This window comes from Telopea speciosissima, chromosome 2, assembly GCF_018873765.1.
Source record: "Telopea speciosissima isolate NSW1024214 ecotype Mountain lineage chromosome 2, Tspe_v1, whole genome shotgun sequence".
Classification (NCBI taxonomy): Eukaryota; Viridiplantae; Streptophyta; class Magnoliopsida; order Proteales; family Proteaceae; genus Telopea; species Telopea speciosissima.
Window position 1 is genome coordinate 82,434,699 of NC_057917.1, and position 19,328 is coordinate 82,454,026.

At 39.0% G+C, this 19,328-nt stretch overlaps 2 protein-coding genes across 3 annotated transcripts; one reads left to right on the top strand and one right to left on the bottom strand.

Moving 5' to 3' along the window:
• The first annotated feature begins 1,098 nt into the window (after window positions 1–1,098).
• Window positions 1,099–4,579, top strand: LOC122651231 (probable polygalacturonase At3g15720). Its single transcript, XM_043844536.1, has 9 exons — window positions 1,099–1,164; window positions 1,296–1,436; window positions 1,837–2,010; window positions 2,365–2,388; window positions 3,241–3,448; window positions 3,650–3,731; window positions 3,855–3,963; window positions 4,065–4,211; window positions 4,296–4,579. The coding sequence occupies exons 1-9, from the start codon at window positions 1,099–1,101 to the stop codon at window positions 4,524–4,526; spliced, it is 1,182 nt and encodes a 393-aa protein (XP_043700471.1). The 3' UTR covers window positions 4,527–4,579.
• A 4,330-nt stretch (window positions 4,580–8,909) lies between these two features.
• On the bottom strand, window positions 8,910–13,990 carry LOC122651629 (elongation factor 2). Of its 2 annotated transcripts, XM_043845098.1 has the most exons (4): window positions 13,934–13,990; window positions 12,275–12,332; window positions 12,095–12,182; window positions 8,910–11,559 (listed from the first exon to the last, which is right to left on the bottom strand). In XM_043845098.1, the coding sequence occupies exons 2-4, from the start codon at window positions 12,275–12,277 to the stop codon at window positions 9,119–9,121; spliced, it is 2,532 nt and encodes an 843-aa protein (XP_043701033.1). In that variant the 5' UTR covers window positions 12,278–12,332; window positions 13,934–13,990; the 3' UTR covers window positions 8,910–9,118. The 2 variants fall into 2 exon arrangements, with proteins under 2 accessions (XP_043701033.1, XP_043701032.1); XM_043845097.1 differs by lacking the exons at window positions 12,275–12,332; window positions 13,934–13,990 and having other exon boundaries at window positions 12,095–12,188.
• Between the last annotated feature and the right edge of the window lie 5,338 nt (window positions 13,991–19,328).

Sequence of the window (19,328 nt, forward strand, 5' to 3'; positions counted from 1 at the left end):
ATTTGAATCTATAACATAAAAATATTGATTACCTGTTGATTTTAAATCTATTAAATAGAAAACAAAACTCCATGATACATTAATTTGACTTTGTTAAATAATAGTTTACCTAAAAATAAAAAAAAAGACTTTGTTACATAATATAATATTCCTAAATCAATTGTTGGAGGAAAAGAATTCATAAAGATTCTACCAATTTCGTAATTATTTAAGTTAAAACATGAATATGTAGCACTGGACCTTTCTTTGAACATTATTATACATCTTTTTTTTTTTCTTGGAAGTTTTGGTTTCTTATAAAAATAATTATTTTTTTATAAAATAATTAATTTTTAAAAAAAAATAATTAATTGATTATTCATGATTTAAAAAAAAAAACTATTAACTAGTCAAAGATATTATAATATCGTACATGCATGTAATAAAAGCTATTAATATGCATTTATAAAATATTAATTGTTTATAATTCATTCTAAGAAACTGAAATTAAATGGTAGTAATTATTTTTAGAATGAATTAATATGTTGCCTTTCCCAATTCTATTCTTGTCTATAAATATAATCCTCATTCATGCACTGCAACAAAGTGAACTCTCTGAATCTTACCTTATGTTTTTTCTCTAACATCATTCATTTTGTTTTATTATATATGATATTTTCAGGGTTTAAGACACAAGGTGAAAGATACCTGGTTAAATGGTAAAAATATTAATAAACAACTCTCTTTCATGTATTTTTATTTTTATTTGTTGTAGGATCATTTGCTGGTATTATTTGGGGATGTTAAATTACACACTTTATTATAAGATTGTTTGTTGTCAATTTCGTGTAAGACAGTTTAGCCGCATTCCATTCCTTGACTTCATGAGGTAGTTGTTCAAGAAATATTCCACGAAATTCTGATGAATGAATTTTCTTATTATCGAAAAAAAATTTTGTTTTAAAAATTCATTCATTAAAATTAGTGCTTAGATTTCTTCGGTTTATGTAACTATCAACAGGTTTTGATAATTGTTTCTCTTGCCATGGTTCTTACCCTATTGTGCAGGAGCTTTTATCCCTCCTCATTCTCTTCTACACGACTTCATCAATTTGGAATATGACCTCAACTTTTAATGTGGTAGATTACAAAGCCATTGGAGATGGAATAAAAGATGATTCAAATGTAAATCCCTCATGTAGATCTCAGTAAAACTCTCCTCCAACTCCTCTCCTAGGGAAAAAACATTTAGTTTTAACTCTAGATTGAGGAAATAAATCCAAAAATTAATCTTCTGCTATTATGTGCATTGAAAGGCTTTCATTCAAGCATGGGAAGCTGTATGCAGAGCTAATACATCCACTACGCCCACCTTTATCATACCTTCCGGGAAGACATTCTTATTAAAGCCTGTGGAGTTCCAAGGTCCCTGCAATGCCTCTAACATTCATGTTCTGGTAAGTAGAGGGTAAAGCATAATCTTTCGTTTGTTTTAGCTAAGGAGATAAAATTCTCTATATGTATATGGAAGAAAGTTCTCTGTGGGGGAGTGTACTGTCCACGCCAAGACCCCATGAAACGTAGAAATCCTGAACCCCATGATGCCAACGCTCATGCACTCATTGACCCCCACACGCCCTCAAGGGCCATATATGCTTCCCCACAGACAACGCCGACCCTATTTATATATACTTCAGTTTTTTCTTTTCGAATGAATTATATGTGTTAATTGTATATGCCTATGCCCAGAATAAAATGTCACAGTAGAAGAAAAAATATATAAAATCGAACTTATAAATATTTTATGGCCAAACAAGTACAACCTTAGATGAATTTTCTCACCCATGGTGATTACAGGTTTTAGGTAACATTGTTGCACCAAATGATATATCAGGATACGTTAAGAACGAGGAAATAGATGATAAATGGCTTGGGTTTTCAAATGTTACCGGACTTGTCGTCGATGGATCGGGATTAATTGATGGCCAAGGTTCAATTTGGTGGGCATCAAAAGCATGCAAAAATGTTAAGGTAGGATTTGTGACCATGAAATATACTCCAATTTTCGTCACCTTTAATTTTTATTTAAAATTAAGTTTTCCTTCACACACAATAAAGAGATTCTTGTTTCACTAAAAAAAATAAAAATAAAGAGATTCTTGACCATTGGTCGTGTGATGCTATTATTGGACTCCGGGTTCATCATTAACTTCCACCCTCTATAGTATGAGGTTGAAAATACCCTTTCCTAATCCAATAGAGGGTTAGATCCTTTTGTTGAAAAGATTCTCTTGAGAAACTGATCCTCTCATTTATATTACATTAATTTTCTTCCTCTCCCTTTTCTTGTTCTTATACACTTTTGCTATTATTCTATATTTCCAGGTGAGAAACTGCAATCGACCCACGGTAAGTTAACTTTTCTCTAATTTACTGAGAATTATTACATTACCCACTAGACATGAAAACAAAACAACATCGTTTGGAAAAAGTTGTGAGGGAAAGCTCTGCCCTCACTTATCCCTTTCTTCACGTCTCTCCTCCCACCAGGATTTTAAGAATCGTGAATCGGATTGTTGAATCCTCCAATTCGGATCAGAATCGGTCGTGACCAATCCCGATTTCCACCGATCCAACATAGCTGACTCAAGCCCAAAAAACCCTAGAAATTCATAGTTTTTGAATCTGAAAACCGATTCCAGGGTTCTTGAGCACCAATTCGGGTTGATTCCGATCTGATCCAGATCATAATCCCCAATGACTGATTCTGCAACCGATTCCGTGTTTTAAAACCCTGCCTCCCACGCATCTTTTTTGAGAGAAATATCATATAGCTTGAGGGGGTACAAGGGTCGGGCTGGGTCAATTATTAACAAGGCCCAGTAATGTTTGGGCCAGATATTTGAGGCCCGACATATAATGGGCTTGACCTGTTCTTTAGACTTTTATGAGGAAATCAACTGAAGCCAGTCCAGGGTCTAATGGCCCAGCCCAACCATTATTTGTGCCTAAGAGTGGGATGCAGAAAAGAGATGGACTGGGAATGGTCCTTGGCCCACATGTTTAAGCAATCAAAGTTAAAGATACAACTTAATGATACTAGCAGCTCATAATGGCCAAAACCCTCATATCTGACCAGAGCTGGGCTTTAAAAAATTTTTACTTACATTCAGATGGGCCTTACGTTTCATGGACCCATTACGTTTCCTTCCACCAGACCTAGCCCTAATAAGTTTCTTTTTTCTTCTTTGGATTGTCCAGGCACTACGATTTCACGAGTGTAATGGGCTTAGGCTAAGTGGGCTTAGACATGTGAACAGCCCAAAAAACCATCTCTCCATTTTCCAGTGCAACGACGTAATCATATCGGGCCTCCATATTACTGCTCCAGAAGAAAGCCCAAACACTGATGGCATCAATATAGCCCAGTCATCCCACATTCAAATAAAGGACTCTTTCATTGGAACAGGTAGGAGCATTCTTTTTATTTTCATTCTCGATCTTTTTCTGAAGTTATCAGACCTTGTAGGCATGGCAAGTAGAACCGGGCGACTCAGGACCCGGCCTCTAAATCAGACCAAACCCATCAAACTAGGTCAATGTCCAATCTGAGTTACCTAATTACGTATTAACCGATTAATGTTGTTTTATTTTTGTGATAATACCATAGGTGATGATTGTATAGCTATTAATGGTGGATCCTCCTTTATCAAAATTACAAATGTTTCATGTGGGCCAGGCCATGGCATAAGGTTTGTCATAAGCCCATTATCTTCCAATTCCATAAGCCTACCACAGAGGTCCTCTATAACTCTATTACTAAATGGTTATTCTCGACTCTAAGAACTTCTTTTTTTTTAAAAACGTACTTACAGTGTGGGAAGCTTAGGAGCAGATGGAACTAAGGAATCTGTGGAAGGAGTATATGTGAGAAATTGCAGTTTCAATGGAACTACAAATGGGTTAAGGATCAAGACATGGCAGGTAAACAAAAGCTGGATCTATTTAAGCAACCTCAATTTAATTTTTTAGTAAAAATTTCACATTTTTTTAACTCACCTATCTTATTTCTGGTGGCTGTCTAGGGAGGATCTGGTTATGCTAGGAATATCTATTTTCAGCAAATCAAACTAAAAGCTGTAGCAAACCCAATCATCATTAACCAATTCTACTGTAACACAGGCCATGGTTGCAAAATTCAAGTAAGCAAACTCACAATGCTTATATATACAGTGTTTCATACATATTTTTGCCTTCTTTTTATGTGGCACTGACCGACCTCTCTGTAAATCCATCAATCTGTTCACAATTGGAAGGCATCGGCTGTTAAGGTGAGCAATGTGACATTCAGTGGAGTGCAGGGGACTTCAATTACAGATGAGGCTGTTCAGTTGAGTTGCAGTAAAACTGTGGGTTGCTCAGATATTGTACTCAACCAGATCAATATTACATCAGAAATTGAAGGAAAGAAAACTAACTCATCTTGCTCAAATGCACAAGGAAAATGCATCAACTGTTATCCACCTGTACCTTGCCTTTTGGAATAAAACCAAGTTCAACCCCAACCCCAAATTTGTTCAACAGATCAGCTGCATCTGTGTACATCAGGAAATTGAATCAACTGATGAAATCTTCTTATTTTTCAGTTATTTTGAAACTCTTGCAAAGTGCTGTAAATTGATATTGAGAATGTTTCAGATTTACTTCTTGAATGAAGTGATAAAAGACCCCAAAAAAAACCATGATGTCACAATGATTGATTTATGTGTTTATTTCTCTCCTCATTTTCAAAAACAACATTCTGTCATCACCTAAGTTGTTTATCTGCTCCCAAGTAGTAGTAGTAATAGTAGTAGTCGTCGTCTTGTAATTGTTGTCATCATAATCATTACTACTACTATTACTGTAGAGAAGGAGGAGTTGAGGCTAAGACAACCTTTTTCAAACTTGTGCGGTCTATTTTCCCGGGGATGTATAATGTATTAATTGGGGGCACATTAATATCAAAATTTTGCTGCTACACTAATGGCAGGAACATAATGGGATCTTAAAGGGTATTACAAAAACCTAAGAGGGTATTTATGAATCCAAAGGGGAAGTGAATTATTCCATTTAAAAAAGAGAGAAAAAATTGATCACTCATATTCAAACAAATATACTAATTTTCGCATTAATTTATAGTTTTTTTTATTAGAATCCTAGTTTGAGTTTGTAATGGACTTTTGAGTTTTTAGTAACAGATAAGAGTCCGGAGGTCATAGTCATTAATCATTTTCTTGTTAATTAAAATCTTTATTAACAACTAAAGTCGTTAGTTTCCTAATTAATCTCTCTCTCTCTCTCTCTCTCATGCGGTCCAGCCAAAACAGGGGGTGTTTGGTCATATCACAAGGTGAGGCCCACCTGTGAAATTATCCAAACACCCCTCTTTTGACTGAGCTTGATCCTTTAGCTTCTGCCATGGCTGGAGGGAATTTTGCCGAATTGCTTTCGAATAAAATAAACTTATCTTTGGCCCTATCATATCTCTCTCGCTTCAGCTCCTAAAATCTCTCATTCCCTTCTCCTAAGGAGTTGTAACGTCTCCCTCAATCCGTTTTAATAGTTTTTTACTATTAATAAGTGAAATTCCTCACCAATTACCCCATATAATAACTATAACATTATCTTATCTTTCGGCCTCCTCCAGCCATTAATCTTCTTTTCTCTTTGTTTTTTCGTTTGTTTTTGGGTAATGGACTGGAGATATGGAAGTGGTAGGTAAAACCCAGAAGGAGGACAAGAAGAAGTGGTCAGAGCTTCCAGAGGAGTTGGTTGCTTTGATCGGTGAGAGTATCAGTTTGTTTGCCGATTATGTTCGATTTCTGTGTGTGTGTCTCATGGCGGAACTCTGTACTTGCAAAAACTCACCTCAACCACCACCCATTATCTCAAGGGCAGCGGCAGTATTTCCCTTTCTTGTTGCTACCTTGTTGTGATCAGGAGGAGGGTAAAGAGTAGTAGTAGTAGTAGTAGTTTTGGATTATTGAGCATAGCCGAGAATAATAAGATTTATCATCCCCTGCCGGGTCTACTTCAAAGTAAGGAGTTTATGAGCATGCACTGTCTTGAATCCTCTCATGGTTGGCTGGTTATAGTAGATGAGAAGGGTAGTAACCTTCAAAATGTATCTAATCAACCCTTTCACCAGGGCCCAACTCCCTCTTCCACCCACCTCCACACTTCTTCTTGATGATGTGGATGTGGATGAGGAAGAGGAGGAGGAGGACCAACAATATCCTATGAGAGTTTATTATTCCAATAATATACTCAACTCCTTAAATCGCTCAGGTGTGAAAAAGGTTGTGCTATCGTCAAGTCCTTCTTCTTCTTCTTCTGCTTCTCAATTTCAATCCCAATCCTCCAACGTTATGGCCATAGCCATAATTGATATTTCTCCCGGTAGAATAATAGCCTTCTCTAGACCTGGAGATAAGGCTTGGACTCCTTTCGCCTCAGATTCTTTCATGCATATATTATTCTACAGGGACCATCTCTATGCCTTAAGAAGTCGGTGGAACAACAATGAGAAGCTGAATGTCCATGATATCTTAATCTTTCACATGGACACGAGTGGTGGTGGTCATACTACTCTTCTTCATCCAAAGCTTGTAGATACCCTAAAATCACCCAAGCGAAAGGGATATCATTCTAAATTGGGACGACGACCACAGCTTTATCTGGTGGAGTCGTGTGGTGACTTGTTAATGGTTGAGAGGGAACAATTATATATTAATTCCATTGCCAATACCTGGTCTGGCCAAAATTGATATCGATAATGTTAAAACAATTGGCTTCAGGGTCTATAAGTTGTGTCATAACAACAAGACTACTTCATCAACAACAACAACAACAACAACTACAACTTGGGAGCAGATAAACAACTTAGGTGACAGAATGTTGTTTTTGGGAGTGAATTCCTCGTTTTCCCTTTCATCCTATGATTTCCCTCCTGGATGTTGTAGAGGGAATTGCATCTATTTCGCTCATCATCATTTCGGTGGTGGTGGTTTTAACCCGAGCCGTGATAGTTGGAAATGCAATCTAGATGAATTCGATTTGGGTGAATTCAATCTGAAAGATGGACGAATGGAACCATTGATTTCATTGCCATTGCAAGAAGCTTCTTTTAGAGGACATCTCTTCCCAAGACTTCGCCCCTCCCCAATTTGTCTTACTCCCAACCTAAACTAATTAATTTTGTTTCTTCCATCTGTTACTCTTTAATTTTATTTGAACATTCATTGATTCAGCAATTTCTCTTTATGTTTTTCATTCAGTTGGATGATCAAATTTATTTCTCCCACCTATGGTCTATCAATTAATTTGATTTTCTTTTGCATTTACTTTCCTAATTTCTTCTTAATTTTTTATGTCTTTTTTACTTATGTGAAACGACACTTCTTAATTAGGTTTTTTTTAAAACAAGATTAACATGCTGAAAAGTTTTAATTGCATAAGATATTTTCAGGAGCAGATTAAAGATGTCGCAAGTCCAACCCTAAAAAGTACTTCCTTGTTGAATCCGAGCGACTCTATGTTGGCAATCCAGTTCTCCGCAGCCTCTAAGGATTAAAATCCTCGTCTGAGAGCTCAACACGTGAAAGAAGCTTCATCCAACGGTGCAAGCTCAATGCAAAGCAATTTTATTTTTTTTTCTTTCTTCTCGAGCTTGAAACTTTCCGAAGCAAGCCCCAAACTTTCAATTCTTGTGAACTCCCCTACAACGCCATAGTTTACAGCAGCCAAAACAAAATAGAAGCCCGTCCAACAAATTAAAACCAGATCTTGGATCATAGCTGCAGTCACCATATTCTCGGAGATTACGCCTCACTTAAAAGCTTCATTAACAAAATCCCAAACTGCTTCACGATCAGTGAGCTCTGGATCTCTACCTCCTCCTAAGCTCAAAAATGAGGTTTTTGAAGATGGCTTTACATCTAAAATTTATAATCTAAGTCTTCGATTGTATGAATTTGAATGAAAAACAGGACAACAGAGAATCAAGAGATATCTATATGCTCTCTTTCAGAGTTAATGGACAAACCAGTTTCCTTCAATACGAGATAAAGCCTCAAGTTATCGATTTGACGAACTCGAACACACCAATTCTTGCTTCTTGTCAACCATGAAGATCTCTCCCCCTCGACACAAATAATCGAGTGGTTTGACTTCAGCCAAGCTAAACATGCTCCAGCCATTGGTGACAACTCGAATTCCAGCTGCAGCTCCGAATCCGGACCTTTATCCCCACTGTGCACACATGGGCGGTGCTGCGCCACAAGATGCGCACAGCACTCCCAGTTGTACTGAGGGCGATAATTTTCCACAGAATCCCAAGCCTTGCAATTCAGAGGAGAGAGGAGAGAAGGCAACACAAAGAAAATCCAGAGTTTGGCTGGGGACCGTAAACACTGCCATTGAAGTCGCCAGAGCTTATGACAGCATCACAGCAGTGTTCACGATGCGATGTAGAAAAGCCATTCACACTTTCCTCTCAAAGCTGGGAAGAACCAACCGAAATATCTCTCTCTGCTTTGTGGTTTAGTGCAGATGGGCTACCCATGTCTCCTCAATCCTTTCACCCATTAGTGAGTCCATCTATCTCTGAACGTCAACTGTTCGAGATGGCTCTTGTTCCAGCTTAACTAAGCCAGCAAAATTTCTAGTGATATTTCAGTATTTTACATCATATTTCACTTCCTGAAAACAAAAACTACAAAAGAAAGGTTGCATACAACACTTCAGCCATTGGTTAGAGGACTATCCAACAGTTGAAGTATTGACGGTATTTCAACCTTTTATCTATCAAGGGAAACATGCAATCATATATATATATTTTTTGGCAAAGACATGCAATCATCAAGTGCTGGAATTAGTAGTTCCAAATGTAAACCAAATACGTAATACAGTAACAAAATCACAACTGTTTTACAACCACAGAACCTACAAGAAAAATGAGATTACCACATTTGCCCAGAAAACTCGACGGAAAAAAAAAAACATAAATATATTTGTCCCAAAAAAGTCTATATTTTGCTGCTCGGAGTCATCTCTCCATTGATGGCTCAACTTACAATAAGACAATGGTTTGACAAACTTATAGCTTGTCCTCGAACTCAGAGAGTGGAGTCATCTGCTCCTTCAAACCTTTCCTCTTCCTAATATCAGCAACCAGCTGTGCAGCTTGGCTCCCAGACTCCAATGGATCAGAAGACATGGCATCCCAGTGATCAAACACACACTGGGGGAAGGCCTGCCCCGAGGTTGCAGCCCTGAGCGTACTTGAGAACCCGAATGACTCAACGACAGGGAGGTAAGCCTTGATGTTGTAAAGAGGGGTACCTGGTCTCTGCAATTCCTCGAAGACATGACCACGCTTCTGATTCAGAACACCATAGATACCACCAAGTGCCTGCTCCGGTGCCTGGATCTCGACCAAGTAGACTGGTTCCAGAAGCCTAGGTTTGGCAGTGATTTGTGAAGCATAGATGACCCTCCTAGCAGTAGGAATGATCTGACCACCTCCTCTGTGGATAGCATCAGCATGCAACACCACATCACAAACCTCAAAGCAGATACCTCTCATGTTCTCTTCAGCCAATGCTCCCTCCTTTGAAGCCCACTGGAAACCAGCAACAACCGAATCCTTGATTTCATTCAGATACTGTACTCCCTTACACATATCAACGACCATGTTTGGTCCAGTTGTCTCGGGCCCGAAACACCAGATCTTCTTCGCAAGATCCTTGTCCCACCCAAACTCCTCAGCCAAAATCTTTGAACGAACCTTAGGATCATCCCTTGGACCAATACGCCCCTCATCAATAGCCTCTGCAAGCCCTTCCTCCAGGGGTCTGGCCTCCATGTACAGCCGGTTGTGCTTGTTGGGTGACTTGCTCATCACCGTCCGGGATGACTTCTCGATGACAGTCTCACGAAAAGAAACAACAGGATCAGACTGAATAATCTCAGCACCACCCATAAAGTCTTCTTGCAAATCCTTCAAACAGATCTCAAGGTGAAGCTCACCAGCACCGGCTATGATGTGCTCACCAGACTCCTCTATTGTACACACCACCATAGGATCCGACTTGGCCAAACGTTTTAGACCTTCAACAAGTTTTGGAAGATCTGAGGCAACCTTACATTGTACAGCCACACGCACAACGGGTGAGACGGAGAACTTCATAGCACGAATTGGATGAGCATCAACTTCCTTCTCATTTGTCAGCGTTGCATTCTTGGTAATGAACTGGTCAAGACCAACCAATGCCACAGTGTTACCACACGGCACATCCTCAACCGATTCTTGCCTCTTTCCCATCCAAATAACAGTTCTCTGCACACTCTTGACATACAAGTCCTTCTTCTGTCCAGGGACATAGTTTGGTCCCATAATTCTAACCTTCAAACCAGTGGAGACCTTTCCAGCAAAGACACGACCAAAAGCAAAGAACCTACCCTTGTCAGAGGCCGGAATCATTTTGGACACATAAAGCATAAGAGGCCCCTCAGGATCACAGTTTCTGATAGCATTCGCATAAATATCATCCATGGGACCTTCATACAAGTTCTCGACACGATATCTCTGAGCCTTGGAAGGTGAAGGAAGGTGAAAGATCATCATTTCAAGTAGTGCACTGCTAGCTGGGAGCCAGGTCTGCATAACACGCTTCATCAAAGCTTTCCCAACCAGGTCTTTCTCATCAGACTTCATCGTCACACCAAGCTTCTGCAACATTGGCCACAACTTGTCTTTCTGATCATTCATGCAAGTATTGATTATCTGCTTGATAGGTTCATAACAGAATTGAACGAAACCCCTCTTGCATGTGGGTGACCCAGTGCTCTTGCTGGTCCATTTCTTGGTAGCAGGATCGAAGTAGTTCTCACCCCAGAGCCTCTCCATCATCTTGGACTCATCTACACCAAACTTGGATGCATACATCTTGGCAAAGTTGGTCAAGGTGAAGGCCCAACCGTGCAGACCAGCAGAAAAGGCAACTGTACCTTTCTCAGGGTAAACCTGGACATCCCCAAGAAGTGGATCCTCATATGTGGCCATAATCACATTAGCATTCTCAATGACCCTTTGAAAGGTCTGATAAGCCTCTTCTCCATCAACCTGAAGCTCAAGGAAGCACCTGTCCATCTTATTTACAGTCAAGACGGGCCTAATCCTCTCACCAAGGGCCTGTCTCAGCACAGTCTCAGTTTGTACACAAACTCCCTCAACACAATCCACCACCACGAGTGCACCATCAGTAATACGAAGAGCAGCTGTAACCTCAGATGAGAAGTCAACGTGTCCAGGGGAATCAATCAGATTGATCAGATACTCATTCCCAGAACGTTCTCCCTTGTAGCTCTTCAGAGATTCATCTGACATTTCATAGTACAGAGAAATACCAGTCGACTTAATAGTGATACCACGCTCTGCCTCATCTGCGCGGGTATCAGTCATCCGAACATCTCCTGCAACTTCTTGTGCAATAATTCCAGCGGCTGCTACAAGAGAATCCGTAAGCGTAGACTTCCCTGCCAAGTTCAATAAAAAATTTCAGGCCATGAACACATCCATAACGTTTAAAAATAAATAAATAAAAGACAAAGGGAGATAAATAATCAAAAACTACACAAAATTTTTTATTAAGAACTGTTCACTGTATTTAACAGAACACAACAGATGACATTATAAACAGAGAAGTCAGTTGCCATTTCAGGAATATGTGAATATCTTTTCCAGTTGAGCCCTGGGAGGATATCCCAGAAGGACACTGAATCATTGAACAGAGAGACTTCATCCGAAGTACAGACAAACAAATTTCTTCCCAAAAACATTCTGTCTACCTAGATTGTTGGTCCACATCATCCAACCAGGTATTAGCAAACCCAAAAATTCTGAACCTTTTTAAGTCAATAGGTTTTCAGAATGGAATGCTTTCTGCCCTAGTTGAACGGCATACAAACCCTAGGGGAAATGGGGCAGGAAGAGCCTTGAAAAATATACGATAACATAGTTAATATAGTTTTATAACCAATAATGAAAATAAAGGCAAAGACTGTTTGATACCATGATCCACATGTGCAATCACAGACATATTACGAATATTATGTTTTAGGTCCATAATCCTGCGAAGCCCTTCTGCTGTAAACTTCACCTGCATAAATTAAGTTAATTTCACAATCAGCAGGTGAAAGAGAATAATCAGGGTGGCTAGTACACAACATTATTTAAGCGCAGTAGTCTTACCATTTTGACTGCTCTTAGTTAGTAACCCCCAAAAACGAAGATATAGAAGTAGTAGGTTCTGCAACAGTTTTAAAGATCGAATAATCAGCCAGAGCCCCGGAGTCATTAACAACCAGATGTCATGACCAAACTAACAACCACACAACGTAAGAAACACAGTGAACACCAATACATGCAAGCACACTGGAGAACAATCAATCAGAGAGGCCACCACAATCCAAACATGAAGCACAAGGAAACAGTTGGCATTGTAACTAAACAGGAAGGACCACCACATTAAATGAAAGAACAACATACTGTTTTTGGGAACAAGAACACAGCCAGCAAGGCCAAAATTTCCTCAACCGTTTGCAACAATGGTGGCAGCATATTCAAAGGAATATGAATACAACTAATGAAAAAAAAACCTCTTAAGAACAAATAGATTGAAAATACATGCAAGTGAGAATATAAATAGATGCCTGAATCCTCCCGCACTGGGCATAACCTGGGATAACAGAGTAAAATTCTAACAAGCAAAGGATTTGGGATTCAAAAACTAGATTTTTACCCTTAAGAGTGAGTACACATGGATTTTTATGACAAATAAGGATGTATTTAAAGAATGAGGGGGATTTTTAGCAGACCTTTTACAATTAATAAAATATCAATTTAAGTATTGTAACATCCAGACACCTATGTTGGCTTTCTATAGATGGTGACCTAACCCCAACAAAAATCATAAGAAGCTACAATTGATGGGAAAAAATTGCCATGGAAAATAACCTTAAGTAATCATACAATATACATAGAAAAAATAATAGGACTGTGTTTTCCCCAACCCACGGTGAAGGTGCATGACCCAAGAAAACTGAGTAAAACAGTTTTTTTTTTTTTAAAAGGACAATTAAAGAAAAAACAAAGAAGACATCACTAGATTTTATATAAAAAAAACTCTTCAAGACTGAAATACCATAGACAAGAAAAAAGAAACAATCATACAGATACTTCTTGATGCTAACACAAACAAACTCAGTTCGGATCTAACCAGCAAACTCTAGAGCGACGGTCTTTCATAAAACATACACATGGAACGACCATATCAACAAAAGGACAAAACCCAGAGGATTTAGTAACAAGCATAATCGATTCAAAATCTCCACGGAGTAAAGCACCGAAACTAGACGAACCAAAGGCTGTGAAGCAAAGATCTGTATTCTTTAACAAACGGTAAACATGCTCTAAAAAAACATAAATAACGCTCATAAAACAAAGAACCACCACAGATTAGGCGCATAAAAAGCTGAAAGCAATAGTCACATAGGATAATACGAAACAAAAATATACAATTCTCATCATAGTTGCTAATCTGACATCCATTAAAACAGCTACAAGGTATCAGTGTCTCCAATCAGAAACAAGATAGAACAACCAAATCAAAAACATCTTACAAAATCAAACACTTTAAAACAAAGAAACAAAAACTTATTCCTTAAAATGAATTCTACCACGTCAATATAAACTTAAAACAGACAAAATCAATGAAATGAAGTTCAAACTAATACAGCAGATCGACAAATCCTAACTACAAGAACATGAACGTCTCCATGTACTGGATAGAGCAAATAAAATCCACGACGAATCGATCAAGAATCGGATGTAAAAGTGCTCGAATCTTACCTCGGACGAGCAGAGCCAAGAATGAGAGCGAAAAGATCTCTCAATTGCCTTGGCTACGCCGTAAGCTTAAAGGGGTTGGGAAACCCTAATATTGTTGCGTTCAATGTATCCTAACCTTTGGATATTAAGAATGGTTTCTGGCCGTTGGATTTTAGATATTTAAACCTTTCGCAAGTCATACATTCGTCGAAATATCTAACTTCTTACATGGTATATGCTTGCTGCGTATATGCCCACTGAGCCTTCTTGCACCCCAAGTAATTTAGTTGTTGTTTTTGCATTTGTCCCCTTTTATATTTGTATATTCATTTATGGGCAATTACGGTTAGGGTTGTAAACAGATCGGATTCGGCTCAGATAGTGCTATATCCGCATCCGATTAGTTATCGAACGGATTCGGATAGTGCTAAACGGATACGGACACGGATACGGATCGAATATTCTATCCGTTTACATGTAAATATAGCTTTTCGGATAGCTATAGCCTATCTGTATCCGCATTCGTTTAGCTTTCGGACGGATTCGGATAGTGCTAAACAGATATAGACACGGATACGGAAACGGATTTCGGCTATTCATTCACACCCTTAATTATGGTATGCATGACACCACTTTTGTTTTTCTATTTCTTGGATGATTTTATTTATTCTTGGAAAAGGAAAAAAAAAAGAGTAGATATCTCTAATATATGTTTGTTACCATCCGTTCATATTTTTATTCTTGTGAATGGAGACAAAAACATAGTTGAGATTTAGAGTCAAAAAAGAAGCTTCAATTTGGAACTTTTCTATTTCATAAACAAAAAGGCAAAATAAGGGGATGGGGGTGTTCGATCTATCTCCACAAGTCTAATCTTCGCCAACACAACCACCTTCATCAAGTTTTTGAGTATTCAATGACATTTTTTAAAATTTATTAAAGTTTAAAAAATAGGTTTTACTAGGCCTTACAAACATAATTCTACCTTTTTTCTTACTGAGAAATAGACTTCACTATGTGTTATCAAACACGTTTTTCTATCAAGAAAACAAAAAGTTATTTTTGGAAGAGAATCTTGGCCCACAAACATAAGTGTTATCATATAAGCCCCAAAAGACCATTCTAAGGCTTATAAGTTAGAACAATTTATGTGCTAGAAATAGATTTTGAGAATGTGTACCAAAGACACTTTGAGTAGGAGTTTCGTAAGGGATCTTGACCAAGTCCTAGCTAGTCAATCCTTTTAGAATCTTGATTTCTTTGGCACCGCTTGATAACCTTACCTGGTGTTTCTGTTCTAGAACTGTGCTGAGAAACACCAAAACATTTTTTTGTTTCCCAGCACATTTTTTTTCATTTTCTTTACTGAGAAACTGTTTTTTACCTGCTTGGTAAACCTGTTCTGGAAATGTTTCCAGAAGACAAATGAACACCATTAGTGCTTGATAAAATCTGTTTCTGTTATGGAAATGTGACCAATTTGAATAAAATTTATCTTGAATTGTTAGCCAAAACCGTGTGTGCACACTGTGCACAGCTGGGAGGATAAAATCTCCAGCCCTTCTTCATAGTTATATGGAAAGAGATCCTCAGAATAATATGAAAGGAAATCAACCCATATTGTGTGACGCTTGTACTTACCATTCCAAGATGTATTCTTTTCTCTTTAAAGGAATCAAATCCTCCCCTAGCAAAGTAAGTTGAATGGGGGAGCTTGAACCGTGGAATAGGCTCATGTGTGAAGGTCATTAATGGCTTCACATGTGGAAGTTCGAACCACGTTATGATTGTGTGTCTTCTTCTCTCATTCTCTTTTTCTCTCAAACTCACCAAACCATCACCTATCTGCGATCGAACATGGTATCAGAGCGTGGACGTGGGTGATTTGTCTGCACTTCTTTCTCAGATAAGTTCTCGGTTTCTGCTATGTTGTTTTCATTGTTCAGCATGACTGGAACTGATGGAAATAAAGTTAATAATGGAGTTGAGGTTAGCAATCGCCTAACCTCTACTATGTTCAATGGCCGCAACTACTTGCCGTGGTTGCGGGCTGTTATGGTCGCCCTTAGAGGGAGATCCAAAGTGGGACATATAACCGGAAAGTCTAAAGCGCCGGAACCCACAGATGCCAAATACACCGATTGGGTTGCTCATGATAACTTGGTCATGTCTTGGATTTTTAACTCTATGGAATCAGCTATCTATGAAATTTTTGCTTATTCCGATTCAGCCCAGAACCTTTGGGAATCCTTTAAAGCCATGTATGGCCACGAGGATAATTTATCCCGTGTTTTTTAGTTACAACAGGAGATTTCTCTCACTGTTCAAGGACCCGATCAGAATTTTACCGACCATCTCGGTAATCTTAAACGGCGATGGGACGAGCTTCATCAATATCGTCCTATTGCTGAAACTGTGGAAGTGTATAAGCAACGTGAGGAACAAGATCGGGTCTTTCAATTGCTTGCCAGTATTAGACCAGAGTATGAGGATATTAAAAGACAGATCCTAATGAGTACTACCCTTCCTTCGTTTGCCAATATTTGTGCCATCATTCAGCGGGAAGAAACCCACAAGCGTGCTATGAGATCTAACTCCAATTCCAGAGAAGAAATTGCAGAAAATTCGGTTCATGTTGCTAACCAGAACCAACAATCTGGAAATGGAAATCAATCCTCCTCAGGCAAAGGGAAGGGGAAACCTTGCAATACCAAATTCCATTGTGATAATTGTGACAAGGATGGTCATACAAAAGACCGGTGTTGGGCTTTGTATCCGCATCTTCGAACTGCTAAGAACAAAGGAAATGAAGCTAAATCTGCCACAGTTGAAACTAAGGATACCAACCCAATCGATTTCCAAGCTTCTCTTGGAAAGTTGAGCCAGCAATTGCAGCAGCTTTTGTCAGCATGCAACTCCTCTCCTGTCAAGACTGAGACTAGTAATGTTGCTCACAATGGTAAGGCACTATCTGTTCTCTCTTCTTTGTCAAACAATCAATTTATTACCGACTCTGGTGCTACAGAGCATATGTGTTGCACACCTAATTGTTTGACTAATTTATGTGATGTCACCAAGAATGGTTATCCTCCTATAACCGTGGCCAATGGAGCTCAAGTTCCAGGTCAAGGGAAAGGGCTTGCTAGTTTTTTATCTACTATGTCTGAAGTCTTATTTGTGCCTCATTTATCTTCAAATTTATTGTCTGTTGGAAAACTCACCAAAGAACTAAATTGTGATGCTGTGTTTTCTCCTACTAAGGTAACGTTTCAGGACAGGTCTTCAGGGAAGACGATTGGTGAAGGAAAATTCCAGCATGGTCTTTACATCTTAGAGGTTGGAAAACAGGCTTTGGTTACTCAACAAAGGAACCATTCTTTATCGCAGTTATGGCATTGGTGCATGGGACATCCCTCTGATAGGGTTCTTAAATCTCTTAACTCTGAGTTTATTATTGATTCTAGTCATTGTGATACTTGTCGCTACTCAAAGCAGCACAGATTACCTTTTACTTCTAGTACTCATACTTCTACAGTTTTATTTGAAATTGTTCATTCGGATGTGTGGGGAACAGCCCCAGTTAATTCTCGTGATGGATTTCGTTATTTTGTGATGTTTATTGATGATATGTCACGTGTTACTTGGCTATATTTATTGTCTTCTAAAGATGAAGTGTTCACTATTTTTCGTGAGTTTTGTCAGATGATTAAGACTCAGTACAATACTCAGATTATGATATTGCATACTGATAGCGGGACAGAATATAATAATCGCCGTTTTGGAGCCTTTCTTAAGGACCAAGGCATTATCCATCAAAATACTTGTGTTGGAACCCCCCAGCAAAACGGGGTTGCTGAACGCAAGAATCGGCACCTGCTCGAGGTGACTTGATCTCTTCTGTTCCATGGGAACCTTCCTAAGGGGTACTGGTCTGATGCTGTCTTAACCAGCTATTATTTGATTAATCGACTGCCAAGCAAAGTTTTAAAAAATAAGTCACCTATGGAAGTGTTATTGGGTCGCCCTGTTAATATTTCTCACCTTCGGGTTTTTGGGAGTGTGTGTTTTGTGCATACACCTGGAGGAAAACTTGACCATCATGCTCACAAGTGCATTTTTTTAGGGTATTCAACTGTTAAAAAGGGTTATAGGTGTTATGACCCCTCCTCCAAGAAACTTTTTATCTCTCGTGATGTCTTTTTTAATGAGAATCGATTGTTTTTTCCTACCAGGAACCAAATTCAGGGGGAGATTACAAATGGGAAGATGACAGAGAATGATTTTGATTATAGTGCTTTCGACATTGAATTTGCCCCTGCTCCTTTAATTGATGAGGGTGAGGGTGTTACTGACCCAACTTTTCAAGATTTGGGCATTACCGACCCTACTCAAGACATTGTTCAAGAAGATGTGGTCACAACCGAATTGCCCAATGGTGGTCCTGGTCCTACCAATGGTGAAACTACTCTTGATCTTATACCTTTGCAAAGGTCTACACGGGTCACTCAACCATCTATAAGGCTTAAAGACTTTGCTACCTACAGCACCAAGTTTCCTATTCAAGCCCAATTGTGCTATGATCAACTTGGGTCTGAATTTGTTAGTTTTCTCTCTGCTATTGATGCTCACAAAGAGCCTAGCACCTTTCTCGAGGCTAGGAGTGATCCCACTTGGGTGGCAGCTATGAAAGAAGAGCTTGATGCCCTTAAGAAAAATAACACTTGGGATATTGTTCCCTTGCCAGAAGGGAAAAGACCTGTAAGGTGTCGACGGATCTATAAGATCAAATACAAAAATGATGGAACCATTGAGCGCTACAAAGCACGATTAGTTGCAAAAGGTTACACCCAAACCTATGGGATGGATTACAAGGAGACGTTTGCTCCTGTTGTGAAAATGAACACGGTTCGTGTGTTAATGTCTGTTGTTGTTAACAATGGGTGGCTCTTGTTTCAGATGGATGTCAAGAACGCCTTCCTTCGTGGTGATCTGGAGGAGGAAGTTTACATGGATGTCCCCCCTGGACACCCTCAAGAGAGTCCGACCAGTTGGGTGTGCAAACTCAATAAAGCTATTTATGGGCTCAAACAATCTCCCCGTGCCTGGTACGGGAAACTAAGCACTGCTCTTGTGTCTCTTGGCTTTAGAAGGGCCGATTCTGATTCCTCGTTATTTGTTAAAAGAGGGATCAAAGGAACTGTGGTCGTTTTGGTTTATGTAGATGATCTGGTCATTACAGGGAGTAACGTTCTTGAAATTGAAGCACTGAAGCAACGATTGAATGAAAGGCTCGCCATCAAAGATTTGGGGCATCTTCGATATTTTCTAGGGATTGAGGTGGCCAGTTCCAGTAAGGGTGTATTTATTTCTCAAAGAAAATATGTATTAGACTTGTTAAAAGAAACTGGAAAACAGG